General features: G+C 37.0%; 1 protein-coding gene across 1 annotated transcript in view; it reads right to left on the bottom strand.

The window, feature by feature from the left end:
- The window catches only part of LOC139687156 (protein still life, isoform SIF type 1-like), a 298610-nt gene that overhangs the window by 4849 nt on the left and 268729 nt on the right, over positions 1-25032 (bottom strand). The window contains exons 3-4 of the mRNA XM_071584289.1: positions 15333-15517; positions 5123-5241 (exon numbers count right to left, since the gene is read on the bottom strand). Coding sequence (XP_071440390.1) covers positions 5123-5241; positions 15333-15517 — 304 coding nt within the window. The remainder of the gene's footprint in view (positions 1-5122; positions 5242-15332; positions 15518-25032) is intronic.

Genomic DNA, 25032 nt, shown 5'->3' on the forward strand with positions numbered 1-25032 from the left:
TGCTAACACCGCGCAAATATTTTCCGGTCGGCATCCTAAATATTCCTTCAAAACTTCTTAGTTTATAATATATGCATACATGCATATATAATATGTATATACAGGTATATATATATATATATATATATATATATATATATATATATATATAATCTATATATAATATATGAAAAATGAAATTATATATATATAAAAATATAATTCCATATATATATGTGTGTGTATATATATATATATGGAATAATCAAAGATAGCTACGACAGTGGAAAGATACCATAAGACTTCGAGAAAAGTATAATGATTGCAACACCGAAGAAACCGAAAACGGATAAATGTAAAGAACAGAGAACATTGTGCCTGGTGCCTCAAGTATCAGAAATCCTTACTCGGATAATTAGCCGAAGAACAGAAGATAGGATAGCAGGAAATCTCTCAGAAAACCAATTCGGATTCATGAAAAACCGAGGGGCAAAAGAGACAATTCTCAGCTTTTGAGCTCTGGCCGAAAAAATGAGACACTTAAATAGACCATTATATGTGTCATTCGTGGACTTAGAGAAGGCCTTCGACAACGACGAATGAAACAAGATGTTCAAGATACAAGAAGTGCTTGTATTGGACTAAAACGACAGAAGAATTATCCATAATCTCTACAAGAATCAGGTTACAGCTATGAAAACGAAAAATGGAATAAAAATAAATGCCAAAATAAACTAAGGAGTAAGACAAGGATGCAATCTCTCGCCAGCAATATTCAACGTATACCTCGAAGAGGCAATAAAAGAAACACCAGAGTTGGTATCAAAGGAGTAAATGGAGAAGGAATCAACATGCTCCGGTTTGCAGATGATATCGCAGTGGTGGGGGAAAGGCGAGAGCACCTGCAAGCAACTGTAAGTGCTAAGGAATAAGTACTGGGGGAATATACGAACATCAACGAGAATAAAACTAAAATCTTTGTATGCGGAAGAGAGAAGCTGAATACAGATATTACTATTCGAGGGATGAAACTAGAGCAAATGGAATCCTTCATCTATCTGGGCAGCAGCATCACATGGGATGGAAGGAGCTCAACCGATATCAAGCGAAGAATAGCTCAAGATAAGAACGCATTCATGAAGAAGAGGCAATTACTGGGTTCAAAGAACCTAAGTCTGGAAACAAGGAAGCAATTCGTCAAGACTTTCGTGTGGAGCATGGCGCTCTATGGTTCCGACACTTGGAACTTTGGAAAAGTGGAGGAGCGAAGAAAGAAGTCTTTAATTAGGAATATAATATAAGGAAAAATAGAAGGGTAGATTCTACAAGGAAGATCAAGAGACAAGTACATAGGACAAATTAAGAAGGACGTAGAACAGAGAATGTATAAGGTATTGCGGGAATACGCATTAAAGAGTAAAATGGAGGGCTGCAGTAAACCAATCCTAGGATTGAAATACTGATGATGATGATAATTAAGATGGATTGAATGGACACAACTAAAAAATAAATATTTTGTGACTTCTAAAAAAACACAATCGAGCAATCGAGCTACATCAGGTCCTTTTTCAACTCTGTGTACTTCCTTCCTTCCTTCACCCCATCCCACATCCCTGTCCTGTTCCTTCCCTTTCTTCGTTTGCCTAAAATTCTCCTCTCTGTTACAGTTTTCAGCATCCCACTGCCGGTCAATACGCCCTTCATCCATTTTTCCTACCTCCAGTTCTTCCCATGCCTCTTTAATCATTTCCTCTGCATACAGGTTGAACAGCAACGGTGATAATGGGCACCCCTGCCTTACACCTCTTCCTAACACTGCCCAACCGGACTCCCCGTTCCCCACTCGCACCTGAGCAGTCGGAGGCATGTACAGGTTGCGGATTAGCCTCCCGTCTCTCCACTCTTTTCCTATTTTCTGCAATATAATCACTAGTTTTTCCCAATTTACTCTATTAAACGCCCTTTCGAAGTCTACGAAACAGGCTAATACGTCCTGATTGTATTCTATATTCCTCTTGATTTGTGGTCTCATCACGCGTGCCTCTCCCCTTCCTGAACTCAAACTGATCAGGCCCTTAATAATCATTTGCCCTACTCTCTATCCTTTTGTTTATGATTCTGAGGACAACTTTAGCTGCGTCGGATATCAAACTTATTGTGCTGTAGTCCTCACATGATGTATTCTTTATCTTTTTTCAGAATATGAGATCATATCACAGATTCTTCCGGCCAAATTCCTTCCTCATAGATACTACGAATGAGTCTATATGTGAGGTGTGTTCAAAAAGTAAGATGACTTTAAATATGAATGAAAGAATATTTATTTATTCTTTAATATTCAAGTTATCCCCTTGTAAGTTATATCCTCCCCAAATATAATGCACTTGTGCCAACGCTTTTTCCAATCCTCGAAGCAATTCTAATTAGCACTTTTTGGTATAGCCTTGAGCTCTTCCAGCGATGCAGTCTTTATCTGCTCAATTGTTGCAAATCTCCGTCCTTTCATAGGTCTCCTCAGTTTTGAGAGGAGAAAAAGTCAAAGGGGTCAAATCCGGTGAATATGGTGGCTGAGGTAAGACTGTGGTGTTGTTTTTGGCGAAAATACCTCTCACAAGCAAAAGCCATGATAAAAAAGGCATGTATTGCTTCCTCAAAATTCCGGACGTTTTTTTCGTATTGTTTCTCGCAAACGGCACATAAATTCAAGGTAATAATCCTTATTGACCGTAAAACCTTGTGGTAAGAATTCCTGATGCAATACGCCACGTAATTGAAGAAAACAATGAGCAAAGCCTTGACATTTAATCAAACTTCGCGTGTTTTTTTCGGTCTTGGTTCTCCTGGGTTCTTCCATTGGGACAATTGGGCTTTGGTTTTGGCGTATTAACCATATACCCATGATTCGTCACCAGTTATAATCTTTTTGAGCAAATCAGCTATAAACTAAATGTGTTATATTGTGGAAACTGTAAACAAATATTTGGGACATGTGTCCCAATAAAACAAAACAAAATTCGGAAATCGAATTAATGTTGCCCGCAAATTTTGAAAAGTCACCTTACTTTTTGAACACACCTCGTAGACTCTTTCACATTTTCCTAAACCTTTTAGTAGTTCCGCAGGAATGTTATCCACGCCACGGCCTTATTTGATTTCATCTCCCTCAATACCCTTTCCATTGCATCGTCGAGTATGCCTGGACCTAAATTATCTTCCTCTACGTCATGTTTTCTTTCTATATATATATATATACATATATATATATATATATATATATATATATATATATATATATATATATATATATATATATAAATGTATGTATACATAACATTTGGGCGGTACAATAAAACACAAAAATATAAATAGAGAACACGTAAAAGGACACTCACATTCCAGAAAGCTTTTGGCCTTCTCTGATGCCTTCCTCAGGTCAAACTGGAAGGTTTCGGGCGGAGGGAATGCGAGGGTTGGGGCGGGGGAGGCGCATGGTATGCTGGGAAGGGATCCGGGTTGAGACCGGGAAATCCAAAAGATTGGAATGCTAATATGGACGCCCATTCGCGAGTTCTCACCTCCATATCGTTGGCTGAATCGGGTAAGGATTCTAGGATGGTTAGGGAGAAACACTGGTTGAAGGAAATGTTGTGGGAATTTGCGCGTGAAGGAATAGGAAGAGAAGATAATGATGCAGAATTACAGGAATAACGGTGATGCGGATGGACAAGGGATAATGCATTCGCCTATGCGCATTTACATAGAAAACGTGCATTTTCTGGTATCCGTAGCAAATTTTGCTGGCTAACGTAATTTTTGAGTTCGTTACGGAGAGGTGAGTAATTATGGTCATGCGGGAATTAGGGAGAGCAGGAGGAAACCGTACTCAGTCGGAATTAACCTACTCTTAGCTAAGGATGCCAAATCGCAACACAGTTCAATGTCCCTCCCGAGAAATGGTGTGTGTACTGCACTTAGAAGTATTCCCCACGGGAAGTGATACCCGAGTAAATTCCTGAACAGTCCTTAAGTATATTGACCACCTCGTTGAATCGAATCGGATCCACCGCAACAAATAACCAATATTCACCTATATATAACAAATTTATGTTATCCTTTCATTGATATCGTTTTATTAGTGAAAGAAAATGTTTTCATTTGACTGCTTTAAAAAAATGTTTATTTTTCATTTATGAATAATTAATTTTCTTGCGAGGTATATATAAATTGTATATGCATGAATATAAATTCAGTGTCTTGCTGGAGACAGATATTAATTGAAATGAGAGGTTCCCTAGCATTATAACTACTTCGCGTATTAGAGGTAATTAACATAAAAAAATTCCAATATCTCCTAAGGACTGTTGCATAATTTTTTGTAATTAAAATTCTTCTTTCAATAAATAAGATGGCCGCTTTATTATAATGCGTAAGTCATATATTTATACTTAATTTACCACAGTGACCTTACTGAATTCCATTATCGAATCGCCAGATTTCGACGAGTTCAGCATATGGGAGCTTAGGTTTTCATTATCAAATTCTTAGGAATGAAAGGAAATCCATTGTCGAGAACATTAAAATCAATTTAAAAATTACTGACGAGGAAACTGGAAGTTCATAACTAATTCGGCACGTTCATTAGTGACATGCATATGAAATAAATAATGAGTGCAGTTACCAATTCCAAAGTATCATTCCCCCCTTATTGTTTCCTGTGAGTCCTGCGCTTTTCAGTTTCACCTCTTATGCAATCCACTAATCTTCAATTATAATAGAGGGTGAACGAACGTATTGCATGTGGTTTTTAAAAGTGAAGTACGGTTTTGCAAGGAACCCGCCATATTTCTTGATTCTCATGGCAATATTATTTAGGAAAAGAAAAAGAAACAGGCCCGTGAAGAAGTCTAAGGGATATATCAATTTTTACGATGATGGCGGACACAACAACGAAATTTAACTCCTTCATTTTTACAATCATTCTATAACTGACATTTTTATTTTGCAGCCGACATGGGAAATCAGAGCATCTGAAGAGGATCGACAAGATTTATCACATTCACCTAGGTTCACGATGGTAAATGGAGCGCATGCGCATGATTGAAAGTATAAACTACTTTAGAGATCAGCTGCCGAAAATACTTACACAGCATTCCCTGAATTGTTTTGCATCTATTGGTGACGTAAAATTCAGCCCCCAGGTATCACTCGTCATAGGATCCTTCCAGTAGACAAAACATTCAGACGCTTGGCCAATTCGTGTTCCTGAAAAGAAAAATAGGAAAGTGTTAACGCAAATATATTATGAATTTTCTTTGTTATATTCGCCAATAAACCTATAATTATTGCTTATAATTAGGCATAAATGCGTAAAACTTTTCGCCTCACATCGTCAACTTTGGCCATCACATGGTGGAAATTACCAATATTGGGTAAAAATAACTCCGCATCCATTTCCACTAAAATCTTTTAATTTCACCATCCAACCTCAGCAAATGGTTGTCATCAACAGGTGTATTGTATCTTTAGTTTGAAACTTCATTTATTTTGTTCAATAGTATGGGTAAAGACCAGGCAATCAAAGTTTAGAGGAATAAAGTAATGCGTACAATATAATAATATTCACAAAATGTCAAATTTCAAACAAACTCAAAAGTGACACCAACACTACTGAACTAAAGCATCGATTAAGGCTTGTGAAATGCAAGGTGAAAAGAGTAAATTATTTTTTCCAAGGTTAGGGAGAGAAAAGAGAAAACATCCTTAACAACTGGTACAGGGTGTGTAATGCGTCAAAATTTAGGTGGCATATATGGACCCCAGGTCTAAAAGTATGATAAAACTATTATTATTTTAACATGTATTTTAGCAGTTACACTTTATTGAGAAACATATAAACAGGCATTTCTAATGATGCTCCAAGACAATGGTCATTTTAACACTGTCAATCAACTATTTTGGAATAGAAAATATGCCAAAATAGGCAATTTAACACTTTATCGCAACTCTTGATTAAGCGTGCAACATTTAATTTCAAGTGAACCAAACATTATTAAGAAACTTTTACTAGTATATCTATCTTTTCTTAGAGGACAACACACGCGTATCTGACGATATTCTTACAAAATCTCGATGGCAAAAATTCTATCTTGAAAAGGTCATCGGAGGCGTCTAACATATTCTAAAATTGTTTATCAATTGTGAAATACGGAAGGAAGAATCATTTAACTTTACGCGGTATAAAGATTGTAAACCACTTTAGTCTACCGTAATTTATTGGTCAACCATGAGAAATACTGCCTTTTCTAATGCCTTGCCAAGGCAGTAGAAAAACATTCGTAAACGATTAAAGCACAAACTAATGGAATCTAGAGAGGATAAAGAGAGGAAATAAAACCGATAGAATCTGAAGTATGACATATTGCTTAAGAGGAAACAAAAAGGAGCATTGGGACGGAAGTCCTATAGGGGAAGGACAAGGACGGGTAACACAAAAAATCGATGGGAGAGCATCAACTAGAAGAACCATTTACAAGCACAGATGCTGGCATTGTAAACAGAAAAAAATAGGGCGAGAATCGGTAGCTTTCACAAAGCAATCTCAGAATTCTTAACCAACGAAACCGGAGAAATTGTTTTTCTCTACGCCTTAAGTTTTCAATTCTAAGTGAGTACATTACTAAAATTTATTTCAATTTTCGGAAGAAACGAGGGGTGTGTTGTAATATTTCTACCTCGGATATAATACAAACTTTGGTTCGCGGACCGCAGTTTCTGTTGTGATGCATGATAGTTCATTATAAAATTCTGCATAGAAAAGTTGTCTCGTGATTAATTACCTGGGGTAGGTTGGGAAGGAATGCGGATATTTCTTTCTTCGAAATCAGTTTAGCTAAGGGTTCAAACCATAGATATTTAAAAAATATCGATTTATATATTTTATTTCATATTCATTATATAATTGGTGAGATCTCTCCTCCACTTTTGACTATTGTGTGGTGAGTGGGCAAATGACGTCAAGGTACCTAAATAGTTAGCAGATTCAAAGTGAATTTTGTAGTCATCTTGAAACTTACAGTGATGAATTGCGCATTGTGCATTCATTGGAAGAGGTAACAAACCACCAGAGCTTGATTTAAGCAAAAATAGATGAAATATGGACAAATGGAGCAGCACAAACACTAGTTTTTGTTGAGATACCGAAGTTGGGAAAGCGTATCATATAGAAAGAAAAATTGCTTAAGTACCAAATGAACTAAATTTTCAGCAAATTTAGGGGAGGGAAGAGTACTTGACCAAGATTAGGCACAATTTGGAAAAGTAATGCAAAATGGTTAAAAATGTCTATCACTACATTCAATGAGATTCACCAATTATAGTAAATGAATTTACAAGAAAATAAGAACAATAAACTTGTTGAAAAAACAGAATAATTATAAAAATTGAGATAAAAACTTGCCATTGAAGGTTTCAATTTTCATTAATTAAAATGCACCGGTGTATATTCCTTCCATGCCTCATGTTGCCAAGCTATAAATATTTCCATAATTACAGCAGTAGCTATAATATGGAATCAAAACACTCAATTTAAGGAACTATCAAGTTACTTGATCGATATAAAAATATTTTTCATTCAAACAAATACGTATGAGACCTGAATTTAAGAAACTGACATACGGCAGTTATACGCCATCTCAAGGAAATATTCACTGATATCAAAAACTGATAAAGTTCTTAAATGTAAAATGGAATTATTTGTCTAGACGCAATAGCACACTGCATGGTGCCATCCAAGAACAGTTATCAAGAATTTAAAATTTTGAAAAATTTGGGAGAGCGAGTCAGAAAATTGCGAAGTACACAAGTGTTTGTCATACGCGGATGTTGTTGAGCAAGAAGGAAAAAGTTTTGCTGGAATCAGAGAGGCCCTTCTTATCCAACGTCGCCATGAGTCTGATTATCCACGACATGTGGCGACCAAGGGCGGACCGCGGATTCCGGACAAAACAACAGCGGATGCGACGAGAGCGCCAGAACTTCTTGCTGCCAAATAAGTTTCGGAAGGTTGGTTCGCAAAAAATGTTTTGTATGATCGTGAATTTTTTGTAAACAGTGAGATCTTCTTTTAATCTCCCAACCCGTCAAGGGTCGAAGATCAGAAGGGATGGATAAGCCATCACGACGCTTTGAAAGGAAAACTGTTGAAAACAAAACCCGACGAGAAAATCATACCTAAAACGAGATTCCTTCCGTATCCGGAAACAACTTGACAAACAGCATTCGACGCAATCCGTTACTTTTTAATTCAATTGGAGAACAGAAAACTAGGACACAGTTAAAAATCTGGATTAAAACTTTTCTCAACTTCGGAATATAAGAATTATTCTTAATACTACTCAATAAAATGGCCATTTTCTTGCTATTTTCCCTCTTCTCGAAGTTTACGATGCACTTCAACGAGAACTATTAACCCAAGATGCAAATTTCATTGGGAAACTAACACAAAAAATGTTTTTTTCAAAACGAGGGAGTTTATTCGGTGGCATAAAATGGCTGAGGCACCGGGTGGTGATGTATTTTTTTACGAAAGGTATAAGTATCTCACAAAAAAAGCTCTTATGATTCAAACTGATAGGGATTCATACGCCATTTTATAGAACAAGGTTCAGGTAACTTAGCGAGGATGAGGGTAGGGAGAAAAGTGCGTAAACTCTATTTTATTTTGGTCATCCTTCGTCAAATATCATCAATAATAATCACACAAGCAAGTATTGGCAAAATATTTCAATTAATAGAAAAAGTAAAAACATTATTTTCCCTGAAAGATAATTATTTTTTTGCGGCCTGTGCATCTGTATTTATCTAAAACCATTGAATAATATTTAAAATATTTGTAATCGCATTTTAACAATGTTGTCAATATCTTTATTTTCTAATGTCATCAAGAGATCAATTCAAATGTTGCAAATATTTTCAATAACCTATATATACACGTATGGGATGCATATTGAGCGATAGAATCTGACAATGCCTTGAAACCATGAATGGCAAAGACGCCGATAGCAATTTCACCGGTTGCTTGGTAATTATTTTACGTGCATAAGTTTAATTAACTGCAGAGCCTAAGCAGTACTATTAACCTATGATAAAATACCTGGATTACAGGCTTGTATGACTAGATTAAAAACTCCAGGGGCAAAATTTAAACTGCGGCTATGGAAGAAATATCCAAGCGACTGAAAAATCTTAATATGCCTAAAATATTACGAGTTCTGAACACCTCTCCTCTATCCTAATTTTTACTAATACACATACATGCCACACATATACTAACTCGTATGTCTATTTCGTCGATTATTGGCAAACTATGCTTTCTTTCTGCACGTGTTTTCATAATTTCCTTGCTTAATTTCTGCCCCCCTGATTCAGTAATACTAATAATAAATAAATCCGGAAAGATTAGATGTCAAGTTGCATAAAATAAATTTCTTAAGTGACCAGATATTAATATACCTGTAGACGCCAGGGCTATGATATACGAATTCATTCTATGGTAAAGAATTTTTAGTGATAGTTTTATGGCTACTTTTTCTCTAGATCTCCATTTTTTAGAGTTGGGGAGAGTTTAATTGCTTTGTTTGCACCTGAGCACCTTCAACAGACCAATATGTATATTATATACTTAAGGAAAAGTTTATATGATCAACAATCTTCATTAAAGGTAAGAAATAATGACACATCCAAGAGTATTCCGTTTTGTTATTCACTGTTAGTCTTCGAAACGAAAGAGGAATTGAGAAATCTTCGATAATAAAGTGATGTGATCTCAATAAAATGATAGCGGTAACATGATGTGGCTACTTGATGACAAGGCAATGGTACATTATAATTTAAACATTAATACGCATCAATTTGGAGAAGTATTTCAGGAAAATATGTAAATACTGTACAAAAAAATAAAATGAAATAACAAACTTAAGACTGGGCATATTCATGCAGGGAAAAATGCGAATGTACTATATGAGAAATGTAACTAATGAATAACAGTAGAGGTAAATGAGAAAAAAGTATTGCTAAACAGCTACTAAATACATCGAGATCTTTCCACTGAGATGTTGGTGAGAACTTTTTATGCATATATATATATATATATATATATATATATATATATATATATATATATATATATATACATATATTCATGTATATATGAGCCCTTAAAATTGGTCCATAAAAACTCAACTTTTACCTGTAAAGCAACACGTATTCTAAAAAAAGAGAGTGGTCCAATTTTTTATAACTCTTAAATAGAAATATTAGTGCTTGTCTATGAAATTATAAAAAAATTGGTTACTCATTTAAATCTTCACTCACGAGTGGTTAATATGGAATAAATTACACTTCAGCGGCCGAAAATACAGTCACATAAATTAAACGGATAGGTCAAAAAAAGGTAATGATAAGAAGTTGTGGGTGAATAGGTAATGAGAACAATAATTAGCACGTGTAAGGCTGAATAATTGTCAAGGTATTATAGCATATTCAAGGAACACCACGCTTAAATGGAACTCCTCCTTCATTCATAAAAGGGAGAATTCTGCATGTCCGGGTTTTCACCGCGTTGTTGTTTGAAGCCGACAACAGTTTCGCCGAAGTTTCATCCGGCGTCTTCAGGTCGAAGATGAGGGACTCAGATTTTGGCCGTCCTTATATAGGTGGTCCCGTCCAAGTGCTGCTCTCTGATTGGTCCTTTTTCGGAGGACTCTCTTCCACGCGTTGTGGAGATGGTAGCCTTCATCTCTATTGAAATTCGCCGGGTTTTTGGCTATCTCAATAGCTTCTCTGATTAGGCGTGGGTAATATCTACTTTCTTTACTTATGATTGTAGCGTCATGGAATAGAATATCATGGCCGGGTTCACTCCATTTATGCTCGGAGATGGCCGAGAGGTGAAACTGTTTGTTCGTAGTAGCCCGGAGGTGTTCTTTCATCCGAACTTTCATAGCTCGGCATGTTTCCCCGATGTAGGCTTTCCCACATGAACACGGTACTTGATAGACCCCTTCGTATAGGTCTTTCGAGATTTTGTCCTTCGGTCCGGGGAGCGCGTCCGCTATTTTCTTGGTGCAGTTGAATCTTGTCACCACGTCGTGCTTTTTAAGGATTCTGGCTATCTTCTCGGATGTTCCGGATACGAAGGGGATAGTCGCGTATGCCTTTGGGTCCGGTTCCGTCTGCTTGATTGACTTGTCAGAATCTCGTCTTCGCCTTTCTTCCCTGGCGGTCCTTTTTAGGACCATATCGTTCCGATAGCCGTTTTGTTTTAGTGCTCTCAGGAGATGTTTCTTTTCAGTCAGCAAAGAATCGGCGTCAGAGATTTCATACGCTCTGTGAACTAGTGTGTCCACCAAAGATGTCTTTTGGAGCGGATGGTGGTGAGAGGTTGCGTTTAGATAACGGTCGGTGTGCGTCTTCTTTCTGTAAACAGCATGTCCCAGCTTCCCACAACTCTTCTTTTTGACTAAGACGTCCAGGAAAGGTAGTTGGTTGTCCTTTTCTACTTCCATCGTAAATTTGATGGAATGATGTTGTGAGTTGAGAAATTGAAGAAATTTCTGAAGTTCTGTTGCGCCGTGCTGCCAGATGACGAAAGTATCATCCACATATCTTAACCCGGTTACATATCGTAACCATGAAAACCCGGACATGCAGAATTCTTCAAGCCACCGCCGCGAAAATCTACGCAGCCATATATTCATAAAAGGGGTTAATATCATCTGAAGTATCCTAACAATAGAGGATTGAAGTACTTTTTGTACTAAATAATTACATAATAAAAATTGAACCGTGTAATAATAAAATAAATGGTTACATGAACAGCATACACATAACTCTAGATTGGCTACATACACATCTAAAATTTGCCTGCATCTGAGAATATAATTATCCTTATCCTTGAATATTAAAAGTAGAATGAAGGATGCATGCTTATAAATCCATACTTCTGCTTGTTTCGAGAGTATTTTGATAAGTGTATGTAATAACGTATTGTTGTATTAATGCGTAACTTAGCAAAATAAGACTGATAATAATACTGTAATGTGCTACTCTACTGTCAAGAAAAATGTAATTGAAATGATATTCCAGCGGGTTATGTCCCGCTGAAACATAAACTTAATAGTTAAAAAAAAAAAATTTAGTGATTCCTTACCATAATATTTGCTCAATAAAACATACTCCAAAAGTATCTACGGGGTGAATCTAAGGAATCAAGTGATTGAATTCACTTTTAACCTGTTTTCAATCGATCCCAATGGCTTAATTTATCTAATTGAGACACAACTTCCTCTCTTCAGCCATTATCCGTGTCCTAAAACTTGTCACGTGAAAAGGAGAGTCGATAATGATAAAGTGCAAAACTGATCGATGCTAATTTTTATGTTTTCGAACTACAGAAAAATGTTTATGCATCATTTAATGAAACAACTAATCTGAGAAAAATTCTGTCCGCATGGAAATGTTTTCTCCATTAGCATTGTGACAAAGAAAATACATTAACGATGAAGATGAAAATTTACATTACAACTTGAAACAAGTGACTTCGAGAAATCGACGATCGACAACAAACGGCATTATCCAATGACCAAATTAGCTCTAAATATTTTTTCTATTGATTTCTCATGAAAATTTGAGCTACTTATGCCAATTGCGACCAAGTCTTGGCAAAACCGATTTCCGAAAAAATCTTGCTTTCATTCACTCCAAAATATGCTGTTTTATGCAGCCCCAGTTTTACATGAAACCATACACATGACTATTGACTCATATTTCTTATAGAATTACATATTAGCATGATAGCCGTTAAAATATTCCATGCTAGTATGATAACGCCATAGTTGACCAATGTCATGGGTGAAAACAACAGATAAAGTGAAAATGCGGAGAATGAATGGTCCACCCAATTTTGGGCACTCCATCACATACGGTTTCCACAGAACGTATACGCATGTAGAATGGGAACGCCGAGAAAATTCACTCTGACGACGATCTTTGATTTTATTAATCGAAAAACATTTTTCGGTGGAGACTTCTCTCAGCCACTCTCGAATTAATCGGCGTATAAAAAAACGACATTGGAAAACGTGGAAAAGGCAACTTATCGCCCAAAAGCAATTGAGATGCGACGCATGTGTGTCCTCCCGAGAGATTTGATTTGATTTAAGCGATTGGATTGCCGATGGCTTCCGATCGGACGACAAAACTGGACCAGGATTTAACGGAAAATCAAAAGATATCTCTTTCTCCTCTTTTACAGCCTGGTCCGGAATTCATTTCCCCATGATCGAGAAATTTTCGAGTAGAATTGTTAATCGAAAGCTTTATCTATGTTTTTACTACAATCCAGGTTCGCCTTTGGAGTAAATGAACGGTTGAATTACTTCTCATCGTAATTCCAAAAGATAATAATATTTTTTCAGCGATAACATTTAGAGGGAACGCAAGCTCGTGGCTTCCTCCATTATTCAGTTCTATTCCATTAGCCGGCGAATATTTTATTCGATCAGTATTTTCTTAGCTGTTTAAATCAGGTATGAAAATATCTACTTATTTTCCTGTAGAAAAAATTATTACTTTGATGTTGTCCCTATCAATTCCCATGATGAGCCAAGTTAATGTTTGATATGGGATATGGGTTGGATGGATGGTTTAATGAGAGCATGGGACACTATTCCCTCTCAATTTTATGGATACCATTTGATTACCTGAATAGGGTAAGTTGAATTGTTAAAAGTAGCCTTTATGATAAGGTCAAATGTTGTTTTATTTAGGATAACACACCAGAATTTTACAATAATGCTAGCAGTTAAAGCGTTGCAATACTTGTTTAATACACGATCATTGTATATTTCCAGATGTCGCAGCTAATATCTCGCGTGCAAGAACAGATTATATTTTTAGCTGTGAATTTAAAAAATAAAATTATATTCGATTCAACAATGGCTTAAAGCTTAAAGTTTGAAGGCATAAAATCGATATTGCTCTTGATAGATTTCCGTGAACGAGATATCATGGATACACAAATGACTCCATTTCAAATACTTTTCAACGCATAAAAGTCATAACCAAATTGCTTTCAACGTTTCCAACCCGAATCAGGATTCAGGATATTAAAAAAATACAATAAAAATGTATTTAAATTAATTTATTTAAAATAAAAACTCAATCCAAACGTAAAGGTCCTGCATCTCTTTGAAAAAAGCATTAACGAAAATTTCGCAAATATGTCAGATAGGCTTTAAAAAGAAGTACATCATCAGCGGAGATGATATAAATTTATTCAACTTAAAAAGACGCTCCATAATTACATTTCACGGCATTCAGCCAAGGCTTTTTGCTCTTGGAAATCACCGATTCATATTGATCCATAAAGTCGCCCAAAAAAGTCTTGCTGAAAAACAAGATTTTCAATCGAAAATGATTTATAACTCATTTTTATCTGAATTTGATGTCGGATAAAATTATTATGCATGCAAATTGATTTTTCACTCACACGACAAAATTCTGAAAGCGCTTTTCTTGGCACATTAGACTGTCAACTATGGGAGTAGAGTAGATATTTTGTAAACCACGGCAGAACCCAGGACACGAGTGCTAATTCTCTATTTCATATCAACGTGCAATTTCAAGTTCTATCACATTATACTGCCTTTCATTAGCAGCTTGAGGAAATACATTTATCTTTTCCAAAACAGATTTTAATAATACCAGAGATCATATCCCTTAATGTAATTTTTTGGTATGCATAAACACATACTATTAAGGATAAACTCCAAACTAAATTCTAAGTAACATAAAATATCACTCTGGATAAGAAATAATGGCATGTAACATGCATCACCTCTTAAGGCATCAAAGGGGTTTGCCAGCTCGGCTTTTCTCTGAAAATGACGGACTCCTGTTACAACTTGCATTAAATCTAGCAATGGAAGTCTCCGGTATAAGCAACAAAGACCAAACAAATGTCGAGTTGAGTAATGGGGAATGTTTGAGCGAAGGATTTTTTCAGGCAAAAATTAGGGGAGAAAACGGCAGTAGCATGGAGAAAGACTTCTTTCAGATACGAGAAAAAAACGAAAAATTCTAAGCCAAAAGTGCTCACCAACACCTCGTATATGAGAAGGCAATTAAGGAAAAAGCTTCTGAAATGTCCGAGTCTCGATCATGGTAGAGCCGGACAAGAGTTGGACACTCAAATGATTGTAATGAACGGACCCAACGAGGGAGAAGCGAAAGCAAACCAGATGCTGCCTCACCGCTCCACCGCCGTCACCTTTTTCTTCGCCTACCCCGCTTACCTGGTTGTACGAGCCTGACGTCTAGGATCTTGTCGACTTGCGAATTGTAAGCGGTGATGTGGAAGACGCAATCTGGCGAATCCTGCACGCAGGTGATGTTTACCGGCACCAGATCCTCGGAAACTTGCTGCCACTTGACGGTGCCGGCTCCACTGGCACTGACGTGGAACACCTCGGCCCACAGACTGCAAAAGAACAAAGGGGATATAATGAGCGAGAGGGCTTTAGACCTTGCGATCGGGGATGAAAAGGGGGAGGGAGGAGGGGGCACTGCGGGCGTGGGGGAGAGAGGGAGGGACGGGGAGGGCCGAGTAGACGGGGTGTGTTTACCCCCACGTCTCCCCACACACCCGCACAAAGGAGAAAGGAAAACTAACACGGGACGAAGTGCTGCCGGTAGATGTGGAGTTAGGCGACCCCCCCACGGGGCTGCCGGGGGATAGTGTAGCGGGGCCTGGGGAGATGGGGGAGTTTTCGCAGCCGTAAGGCTTCCTTCAATACATGTTGGCGGAGGTAAATCCACCTTTCAGTGGGGAGGTAGGAGGGAGAGGAGGGGGTGAGGAACTACCGGGGACCTACGGGGTCGGGGGAAAGTAAACACGGGGACGGGCGACGGCTAATGAGTGTCGAATTCCGACCGTCACCCACCCCATCCCTTCCGCGCCTCCGCACAGCTCTCATCTCGAAAATTGATTACAGAGCAGCGAAGGCATTCCTAGCAGAATGGAAAAAAATGGGGGATCGGGTCAACTTTTACGAGAGAACTGGACGGAGATCATAAAAGAGGATTCCGGCTCTCTGCAATGTCCTTGCAGCGGCTCGCCGCGGGCGATTCGGGAGGATCCGGGAGAGTGGATGGAATGAAAGTGACACTTCTGGCTATCTTCAAAGCATCGTCGAATAAATGATATGATGCGTTACTCCATGTGAGCGTCAATACTTCACGAGATCAACACGGTTTGTCCTATACCCGCTGGATAGCACGAAAATTGTTGCTTCGAATCACCGTGTGACTGATGATGTGTTAAAAACACCATGAAAGGATAACCGGACAGACCCGGCTTTTCTCTTATAACCGGGTGTTAGATCAATTTAAATACCGAAAAGGGCACAATGTTTGAACTTATCTTGCGAAACCTGTTTCCTATTTTTACTGATTGAAAAAACTCAACTTTCGGAGTACATCCCTAGAACGGCAATGATAAAAGGATTAATCCCGCCGATTGATTTGCCTACTCTCCAGGATTTAGGGTAACAAAGGTATTACTTGCACATGCTTTTTGTGATTGCTGCATGAAAATCTGCATTAAAGCAAAAAAATACGGATCGTATGAATACGAGGGCGTCGCTCCAATGGGGAATAATGTACGGTCAAATCAATTTGTCACTCGCGACAAAATAAAACAAATAGCGGTCTCAATGTCGAAGTGGAAACAGGAATTTCAGCGTGTGAAGCTCACCATATATCATTCCCATGCAATTGATTATTCCGAACCGTGAAGCCGGTCGCTAAGGATACAGAAAGGGAGTCAAGCCCTTCATTCTGCCGCCCATATGTTAGTGCATCTAAGACGAACTACCAGAGAGGTTACAGAACTGACTTTCACATTAACAACGGGCAACCCCCTAGCAGCTTGCTTCCCTATGCTACCCGTATTGGGCCCGTTTCCACTTATTGTCCGATTAATTCATACGCCTGCCGTTGAGCACTGCTTGTACTATCGCCTTGTTCCGACTCGCGAGTGAGCTCCGTTCGAAGATTGACCGTGGAATACTACGTTTCTGCGAGAGAAGCAGTTTTTTTGCGTTTACGAAACTGGTTCGTCTTGATTAGCAAAATTGTATCACTTGGAAGAATTTTACGATTTGCGTCTTTATAATGAAAAGTCAAAACTTTTTCATTCATTCATTTATTATGATTAGTCCGAAAACAGAACTATTTGACCTTTACAACGGATTAGTAATAATGATTACAATAGACACAATGACAAAACCCCAAACTCTAGGTGGAGGATATCCCACCAAGGTGAGAATCGAACCCGTGACCCTTGGGTTGGGAGACGATTACGTTATCCCGAGATGGATAATCTTCAGAATGGAGATTTTCGCAGGCAAGGAGAGAAAAATCATTGGCGGGGTAAGAATTTATGTGCTATGTTAGAGTTTTGAGGTTGCTTTTCCTTTGCTAGTGTAAGTATGTGCACGACAGTATACATACGTAGAATCAAGAAAATTTGTCTCTCGGAAACTAATTCGAGTTCTTTTGTGAGTAATATTTTTATGGCAACTTGACAGAATTTTTAAGAGTTACTTTTCAGCAGCATAGATTATCATAACGCTAGTAACCTTACACCACACCAATACGTACACGTTATACTCCTCATTAGCACTTTCATATGATTTCGATCGTGAGTTCATTAATTAAGGTTATAGCTATTGGGTTAGTCTATTGTATATATCGATCAACCACTCGGATGATTCCCATTTGCCAATAATAATGTAATGGAATTCAAACAAGCGATAATAAAACATTCATTATAGAGTTCGGTCTTCCAATAAGTAGATGGATGATGAAGGTTTGTTAGCTGATCGGACATTTAAATCGAAAAAAGTTATAACTTTTCCACTTACAATGTCTCTTGGCTTTATACGACCGTCGATTGGTTACTTTTCTTAGATTTGCTTTCCTTTAGCCTAAGCCAAATATCTAAATTACCATTTAATAAGACAAAATTCCATTTTGTACAAATCATCTACATTTTAACAAACATTAAATATAAATTACAAATGATGACAAATTGTAGTTTTATGTTGGGTACGCTTGGTAGCTGTGCAAGAGATGCATACAAAATAACACAAACGAACGCGAAAGTCGCTAAATGCACTTTCAGACCAAAAATAACGGAATACTTTCCATTGGTGCCAAAGCTACTCAGGTAATCTTGACCCAACTTTGGGACTAATAAATACGGGTACCAATTAACTAAGTCTCTAAATGGTTCATTTTAACTGGATCATCCGTCTCGAATGTCGGCTGCCATCGCTGAAATGCTTTGTTTGGAGAACCGTCAACCGTTTTCCCATTGACCGAAGCCATTAGCATGTTAGAGCAAGGAAGGGGAATTCACGAGGTATCTACGAGGAGGCAAGGAAAGGAAAGAGCAAAAAATACTCATTTGGGTGAAAGTTCACAGCTGTAGCTCGGTTGCAAAACGGAAGACACGAAAAAAGAAATACAGTTTAGTATTTGATTACTCTATCTTGAGTACTTTCTATCATTCCGCACGAATGCAATTGGACGAGGATTTGATTGAAATAGTTCCAAAGAATGCTCGCCTACGATGAATGTTATTAACCTATCCCGTTCCTCATTTTGCGAAAAGGCATGTTAAAATACAAAACGAGATAAAACCGAGAAAAGGAATAAAATGTATATATTAGGTTTTTCCCTACTCATTTAAACATTAATTTATTTTCGAGCTCCCCAGTTCAATTTTTATATTGGTAAGTATGTATACCTATCAGAAGCTCATCTCATCACATAAAAGCATATCAATCAAGTTTTATCAATCATTTATAATGTCAAGAAATCTAGAATTAACAGTAAGTTTAAAGGGTGTTTGTTGATAGAGAGAATTGATTAAATGTTAGTATCAATACATCTCTGCTGACTAGTTTTGACTCAATGTATAGATATATTTTATCAATACAACATCGTTTTTTGTGCGGAAATTTAGTCCCCGAGACATGATGTTAGGTTTCAAATAGAGGTTTTTCAATTGTGAGTCCGGAGAAGGGTATGAAAAGCAAAATGGACGGAAATGAGAACAGTACTAGGCATGATATGGGGAGGAGAGAATATTGTTCAAAGGAATTCAAAAGAGGCAGGAAATGTGGGAGCAGGGGATTGCGATTGGTGATTAGATGTTGACTACTGAGGTGGACGGAAGGACGTTAGGCAGGAGAATTAGGGCAGGAATCGTTCAGACATGTTAGACAGAATGGGAGGAGGATTGAAGAAAATAAAATTGAAAAGGAATTTATTGTAGTGCGGGGTGTCAAGTTGTATTTTGTTAGATGTGGCTAAGAAATGTAGTGGTAGTTGGTTTGTATATTAGTTCAAAATCGACCTTAAAAGGTTAAAAAAATCGATTTTTTAAATTTAAATTATTAGAATTTTAGTCAAAGCCACATAGATTTGATTACTGAAGATAAAATTTTATTGATTCCATCTTCAACTGCGCATCATGGGTAGTAGAGTACAGTATACGTTATTAAAAAATAAAAGAAAGTTACTTCTGAGTCAACCTCTCACATGTTTTGACCTGAGTCTGTTTGCATCGCTATCATTAGAAGAGTCTTCATTGGTTTCGGTATTTTCCTTTTCGTTCTACAAGTGATTCCCATTCTTGATGCGTCTGAAGTCAGAGAATTCTACGGAAAAGATCATCATTTACTGCTATCCTCGACATTTTCCTTGTACACCGCTCCCAGAACCTTCGTATAGGATTCTAGAGCTTCTTCTGAGAATAGACATTTGACAGAACTGCATTCGCAATAGGCGGTTCGTGAATTAACAGTGGGTGGAATGAAATATCATAGGTGTAATTTGACATAAAGTGCAGCAAGAGCAGAGCAGTTCTCCGTGAAAGCAGTGATTATTAATTGGCTCACTCAATAATGCTCTCAAAAGGTTAGCAAACCGTTTAGTACTAGAACTACCGGACCTCTCCCTCATCGTAGAAGCCCAAGTGCGATAAAAATTGCCGATATATGTCAGTCACTCTACTTACTGTTGGTTTTTTATTTTTTGGATTGTAAATGTTTAAAAAAGAAATAGTTTATCCTTTTTTCCGCACTAAATCAAACTTCACTAATATGCGTCCGCATTAAATCGTACTTCAAAGGGGCATACTGCGCAATTGATTTCAATTATTATAATTAGGTATTTTATCGTATTTGGTTTATGATGGACACAAAATAAACAGCAGTAGAATAATACATTCCCATGCCTCCCCTAATAAAGCACAAATTGACATCTCATTTTAACATTGAAATCACGTGAAGTGTTTAAATGCTTTTTATGAACCTTAAATTCAACAATCATGCTCAATAAATAAAATACCTCCGAAAAACCTAGCATAGAGAAGATTAATTTTCATTGAAATTATACAATAGTCAAATTAAAACAAAAATACTGAAGTAGAATTAATATTATTGTAAATTGGATAAGTAATAATGAGAAATAAATGTTAATAAATATGAATGCAGATGGATCATTTTTTCGTATGAGTCAGGCTTGCACAACGGTACTACTCCGGGCAAATGCATTCTTAGGACCCAACTTTCTTACATGCCACACACATATGCATTTTTCCATCAAATTGTCGCACATAGAGCGTCGTTGTGATCTGCTTATTTCAGAAGGGCCCGCACAAGCTGGATCGCGCCGCATTTATACAGTATAACTCAACATAATCTCCTCTTCGAAATGACGGATGGAATCCTGCCTCTGAATTTTCTCCTTAGTAACTGCTCTGTACCCAAGCTTGATTTCTGTCAAATCTAAAATATTTTAATATGCGATTAAGCCATCTCGGGCTTCCAGCTTTTCCTGAATACTAAAAACATCGTCTAATCCCTATTTGGCTTCATCATCAAAGAATTCTATGGCTTCAAATATCATCTGCTCCAGTTTGCAGATGTTAATGAATAAAAAAGTTCAAGACTATCATCTTTTGTTCTAATATAGGTTGCACCGTGACCTAATCGCCACATAAATAGATAGTCACGTGTTTTTTTCGGGCTTTTTTCTTATCTTTTATCATTTACTCTCTATTTTTATAAATGTTCCAAGCAAATTCCACTCATTTACCTCAATTATTCTGATAAAGGTGATACGTATCGTACAAATACGTTTTCGCATGTAAAAGTTCTTCTCCTGCATGTTTTTTAAGTAAATAATACCTATTAAAAATTTGTAATAAAAATGTTGACAAAAGCACAAACTCAGGAGAAAAAAAATTAAAATTTAATTAAATTGTCAGTATTTGAAGCAGGGTAGAATATTAAATCAAACGAATGACATCCTTGAACACGTGTAAAAGTGCATTACAATCAAACAATTTCAGAGTGCAAAAATAATCCGCCTTGACCCGGATTCAAACCCGAATCCCTCGACATTCGGCCCATCCGTTAGCCAGTTAAGTTATCGAGGTGTCCCTTCACACTCTGAGATTTTGGGGGTTTTAAAGGAACAATATGTATTATTATAGGATAAAACTATTGCATTGTAGTGAGAGGATTATATTCGATTAGAATTGGGGAAGAAGACTTCCTACCAGACGAAAAAATTACAAAATATGAATAATATGAAGCCTGGCATATAGGAGCAGCAGGCACAAGAAGATTGGAAGTAATTAAAATGTGGTGTTTCCAAAGAATGATAAAAATAAAATAGATGAAAAACTGAATGAAGTACTTACAAGAGTGGGTAAAGAGAGAGTCTGCGGAGAAAACTCACAAGAAGAAGAGGAGAACTAATTGGACTCCTTACTTACAATAGCTAAGTAAATACTGTAACTAAAGGAAACACGGAAGAGATGAATAACAGAGGAAGCCCAAGGATGAGCTGCGAGGAAAAGACAGTATAAAATGTCGGTGCCAGTGGCGATTAGGGACGAAATAGATTGGCAGAAAACAAGACAGTTAGGATAGTTACTAGTAGCTAATCCTTGGACTGATAACGCAGGATGATATCCCATGCACCTCAAAGAGCCGTAAATTTTCCCCTTCTTTTCGTAACACAAGAGGTAAAATTCCATTATCTTTACCTAAATTCAGTCTAGCAAAATTCCTAGGGAAGCATTATGATTTTTAGGTGACATAGCCGTTTACTAGAATCCTGAGTTCATCGTTGAGGGCTACTTCACCCCCAGGTTCTCCTCCTACTGGGACGTTGAACATCGCTACGATCTCTGCAGTCGTCAAACTGCTGCAGCGATGCATAATGGAAATCGCTCCAAGGAGGTGACATGCTGGAGAGTAACTTGGTCTGTACTTCTGTTTTAGCAATTCAAACCAGTCTGAAATGTTGGGTTGCGATTCTCAAGCGTAGCAGATAGCCCGCAGTGGCTAATTCTGATGTGCGCGGCAGGAATTTAGTCACACATCGCATGAGGGTGAATGGGGTGAAAAGCGAGAAGATATTTCAAAATGACAGAGCGTCTACCCTAATGAAATATGCCAAGATAAATGCCACTCATCGTTACACAGAAATACTGAAGAGCTTATGTTTTATGTATTAAATTAGTCCGATGGCAGGTTTTGATAGATTATGAATTTTTTCTAAAAGGATTTATCTGATATGAGAAACCTTCTAGAATGGCAGTGTTCACTCCTAAAACGATTAAAGTCCATACATTTTTAATACTTCCAAGAAATATATGAGATAAGGTGGAAACTTCAATCATGGAATGGGAAAAATATCTGGTGGGAGGTTCCTGGGTTAAATAAATGCACATTAATTTCTACAAAATGTCTATGAAATTGAAATTAAAATATTTTGTGCTTAAACTGCATATTCTCCGTTTCCTAAGAGTTATAAATCTACATTACAGGCATCAGAAAATTTAAATTAGACCCAATATAATAGAGTTGTGTAATTGCACTGCGACTGTATTTTTTACAGTTTCGAATGTCATCAAATCGGGTTCATTAATAGTATGCTCCCTCTCTCTCTCTCCGTCGATTGAAGAACTATGGACTAACTCTTACTGAAGTTTTGCAAAGAATGTATAACCCTTTCGTCTTCACCAAAGAAATCGGATGAATGCGATAAAAATGTAAGTTCGAGAGTAAAATTATCTCACCCGATGGGAATTCGGCGGTTTCAGAAATACCTCTCTTTATTCCTTGGAGTAACCTTACACCCAAGTGTCCAGGAGATGCGGTCTTAAATGTATAGATAAATATAAAAAAATATATAAATATATATATACATATATATATAATATACGTATATATAATATATATATAAACGTAAACATAGTAATCAACCCGAAGGTCGGTTTAGTAGGTAGGTAGAGTTCACCCAGTACTAAGCCCTATACGGCGTGTGAAATTCACACATCAGGGTAGGGGGACCAGTTCCTATACCTGTGCGGGTTATAATTTCCCAGGAAGACCTGGTACCCGAAAAATCATATAGCTTGGGTGGAGCTGCAGGTGCCCAGAGTGCCTTGCCCGGGAATGTTCCCGGGACCCTCCCGTCAGCAGTCCAACGCATTTATATATATATATATATATATATATATATATACATACATACATACATATATATATATATATATATATATATATATATATATACATATATATATATATATATATATATATATATATATATATATATATTTACATATATATATATATATACATATATATATATGTATAAATATATGTATATATGTATGTATATATACACACAAACTGAATATAATGTGATAGATTCAAAAAACCTTAGCATAAATCCCCAGACCATGACTATGAACACCCAAAGTTTCAAGACACAAAAAAACCTGAGCGCGGAAAAAGATCTTATTAAGAGAAATAGCTTGAGGAACACAGTTTTCTAATGAGAATGATCATTAGGGCCAACCGAGGTGTGACGGCGTTCTCTTTAGCATCTTCCCATTTTTTGCAGGTTGAAGGAGCTGCGGATAGGAATGAAAGTAAATGTGTGAAACAGTGGTCATAATTGAGTCAAATATTTCCTGCTTTAATCCCCTCCAAGTGGCTTGCCAGTCTACGGCCGCGGTGATTCTATCTATTTAAATAAATCCTAAGAAAGGGAATGAGGTATGATTTTCATTGCTAAGTATAAACTTCGGCCTAAATTCTGGCCTCAAAACTCGGGTGGCATTGCAATTTTGACACCAGAAGCTCCAAGACCAGACATTTAACACTGTCGTTCTTTTCAGTTTGTTCTTCTAGTCTCTCATTCCCAGCGGAGGGTAGGCAAGCTGGAGCAATAATCATCTTTTTCATAATGATATAAATCTCCTTTGACAGTTGCTGCGTTCATAACATTTTTGTCTACATTATATAAATGATTGATGAAAAACAGTTTATTAATAATATTTTTCAAACGCTTGAACATATTAAAAGAAATCAAATATATTGTTAATTTCTTCATTAAAACGAACATTGAATAATTTTTAACACAATTTTAGAAGAAACGTGGAAATTTGAAGTAGAAAAGTTAAAAAAAGCATTAAGTTATGGTTTTCGTAGTTAGAATATTGAAAATATATTACGTGAAATCGCATTATTCCGAATAAAAGGTAAAAAATTAGTTTTCCTGTCTTTTTCCCGCGTGCTTCATTTTTAATATTCTTCCGATTTGGTTTCCTCGAATATTAAAACAGAATATAGTAAGTTCTCCATCCAAGTGCCGTAAGTCTTTGAAAAACCTTTTCTTTAGGCATAATATAAAGAAACCGATTCGTGTATGGTAAAACCATACACGAATCTCGTGTATGGTATGCATAAAATAATAATGGGAGAATATAAAGGGAAGGAATATAACCGTCTATTCCAAAAAATATATATATTTAAAAATAAATGATTATTTTGTGCCTTTTAGTAATCACGCTCCCCTTCACTTCCGGCGGTTTCCAAGTCCTCTTTATGCTAAAAG

This window comes from Hetaerina americana, unplaced genomic scaffold, assembly GCF_022747635.1.
Source record: "Hetaerina americana unplaced genomic scaffold, ioHetAmer1.1.p SCAF_17, whole genome shotgun sequence".
Taxonomy (NCBI): domain Eukaryota; kingdom Metazoa; phylum Arthropoda; class Insecta; order Odonata; family Calopterygidae; genus Hetaerina; species Hetaerina americana.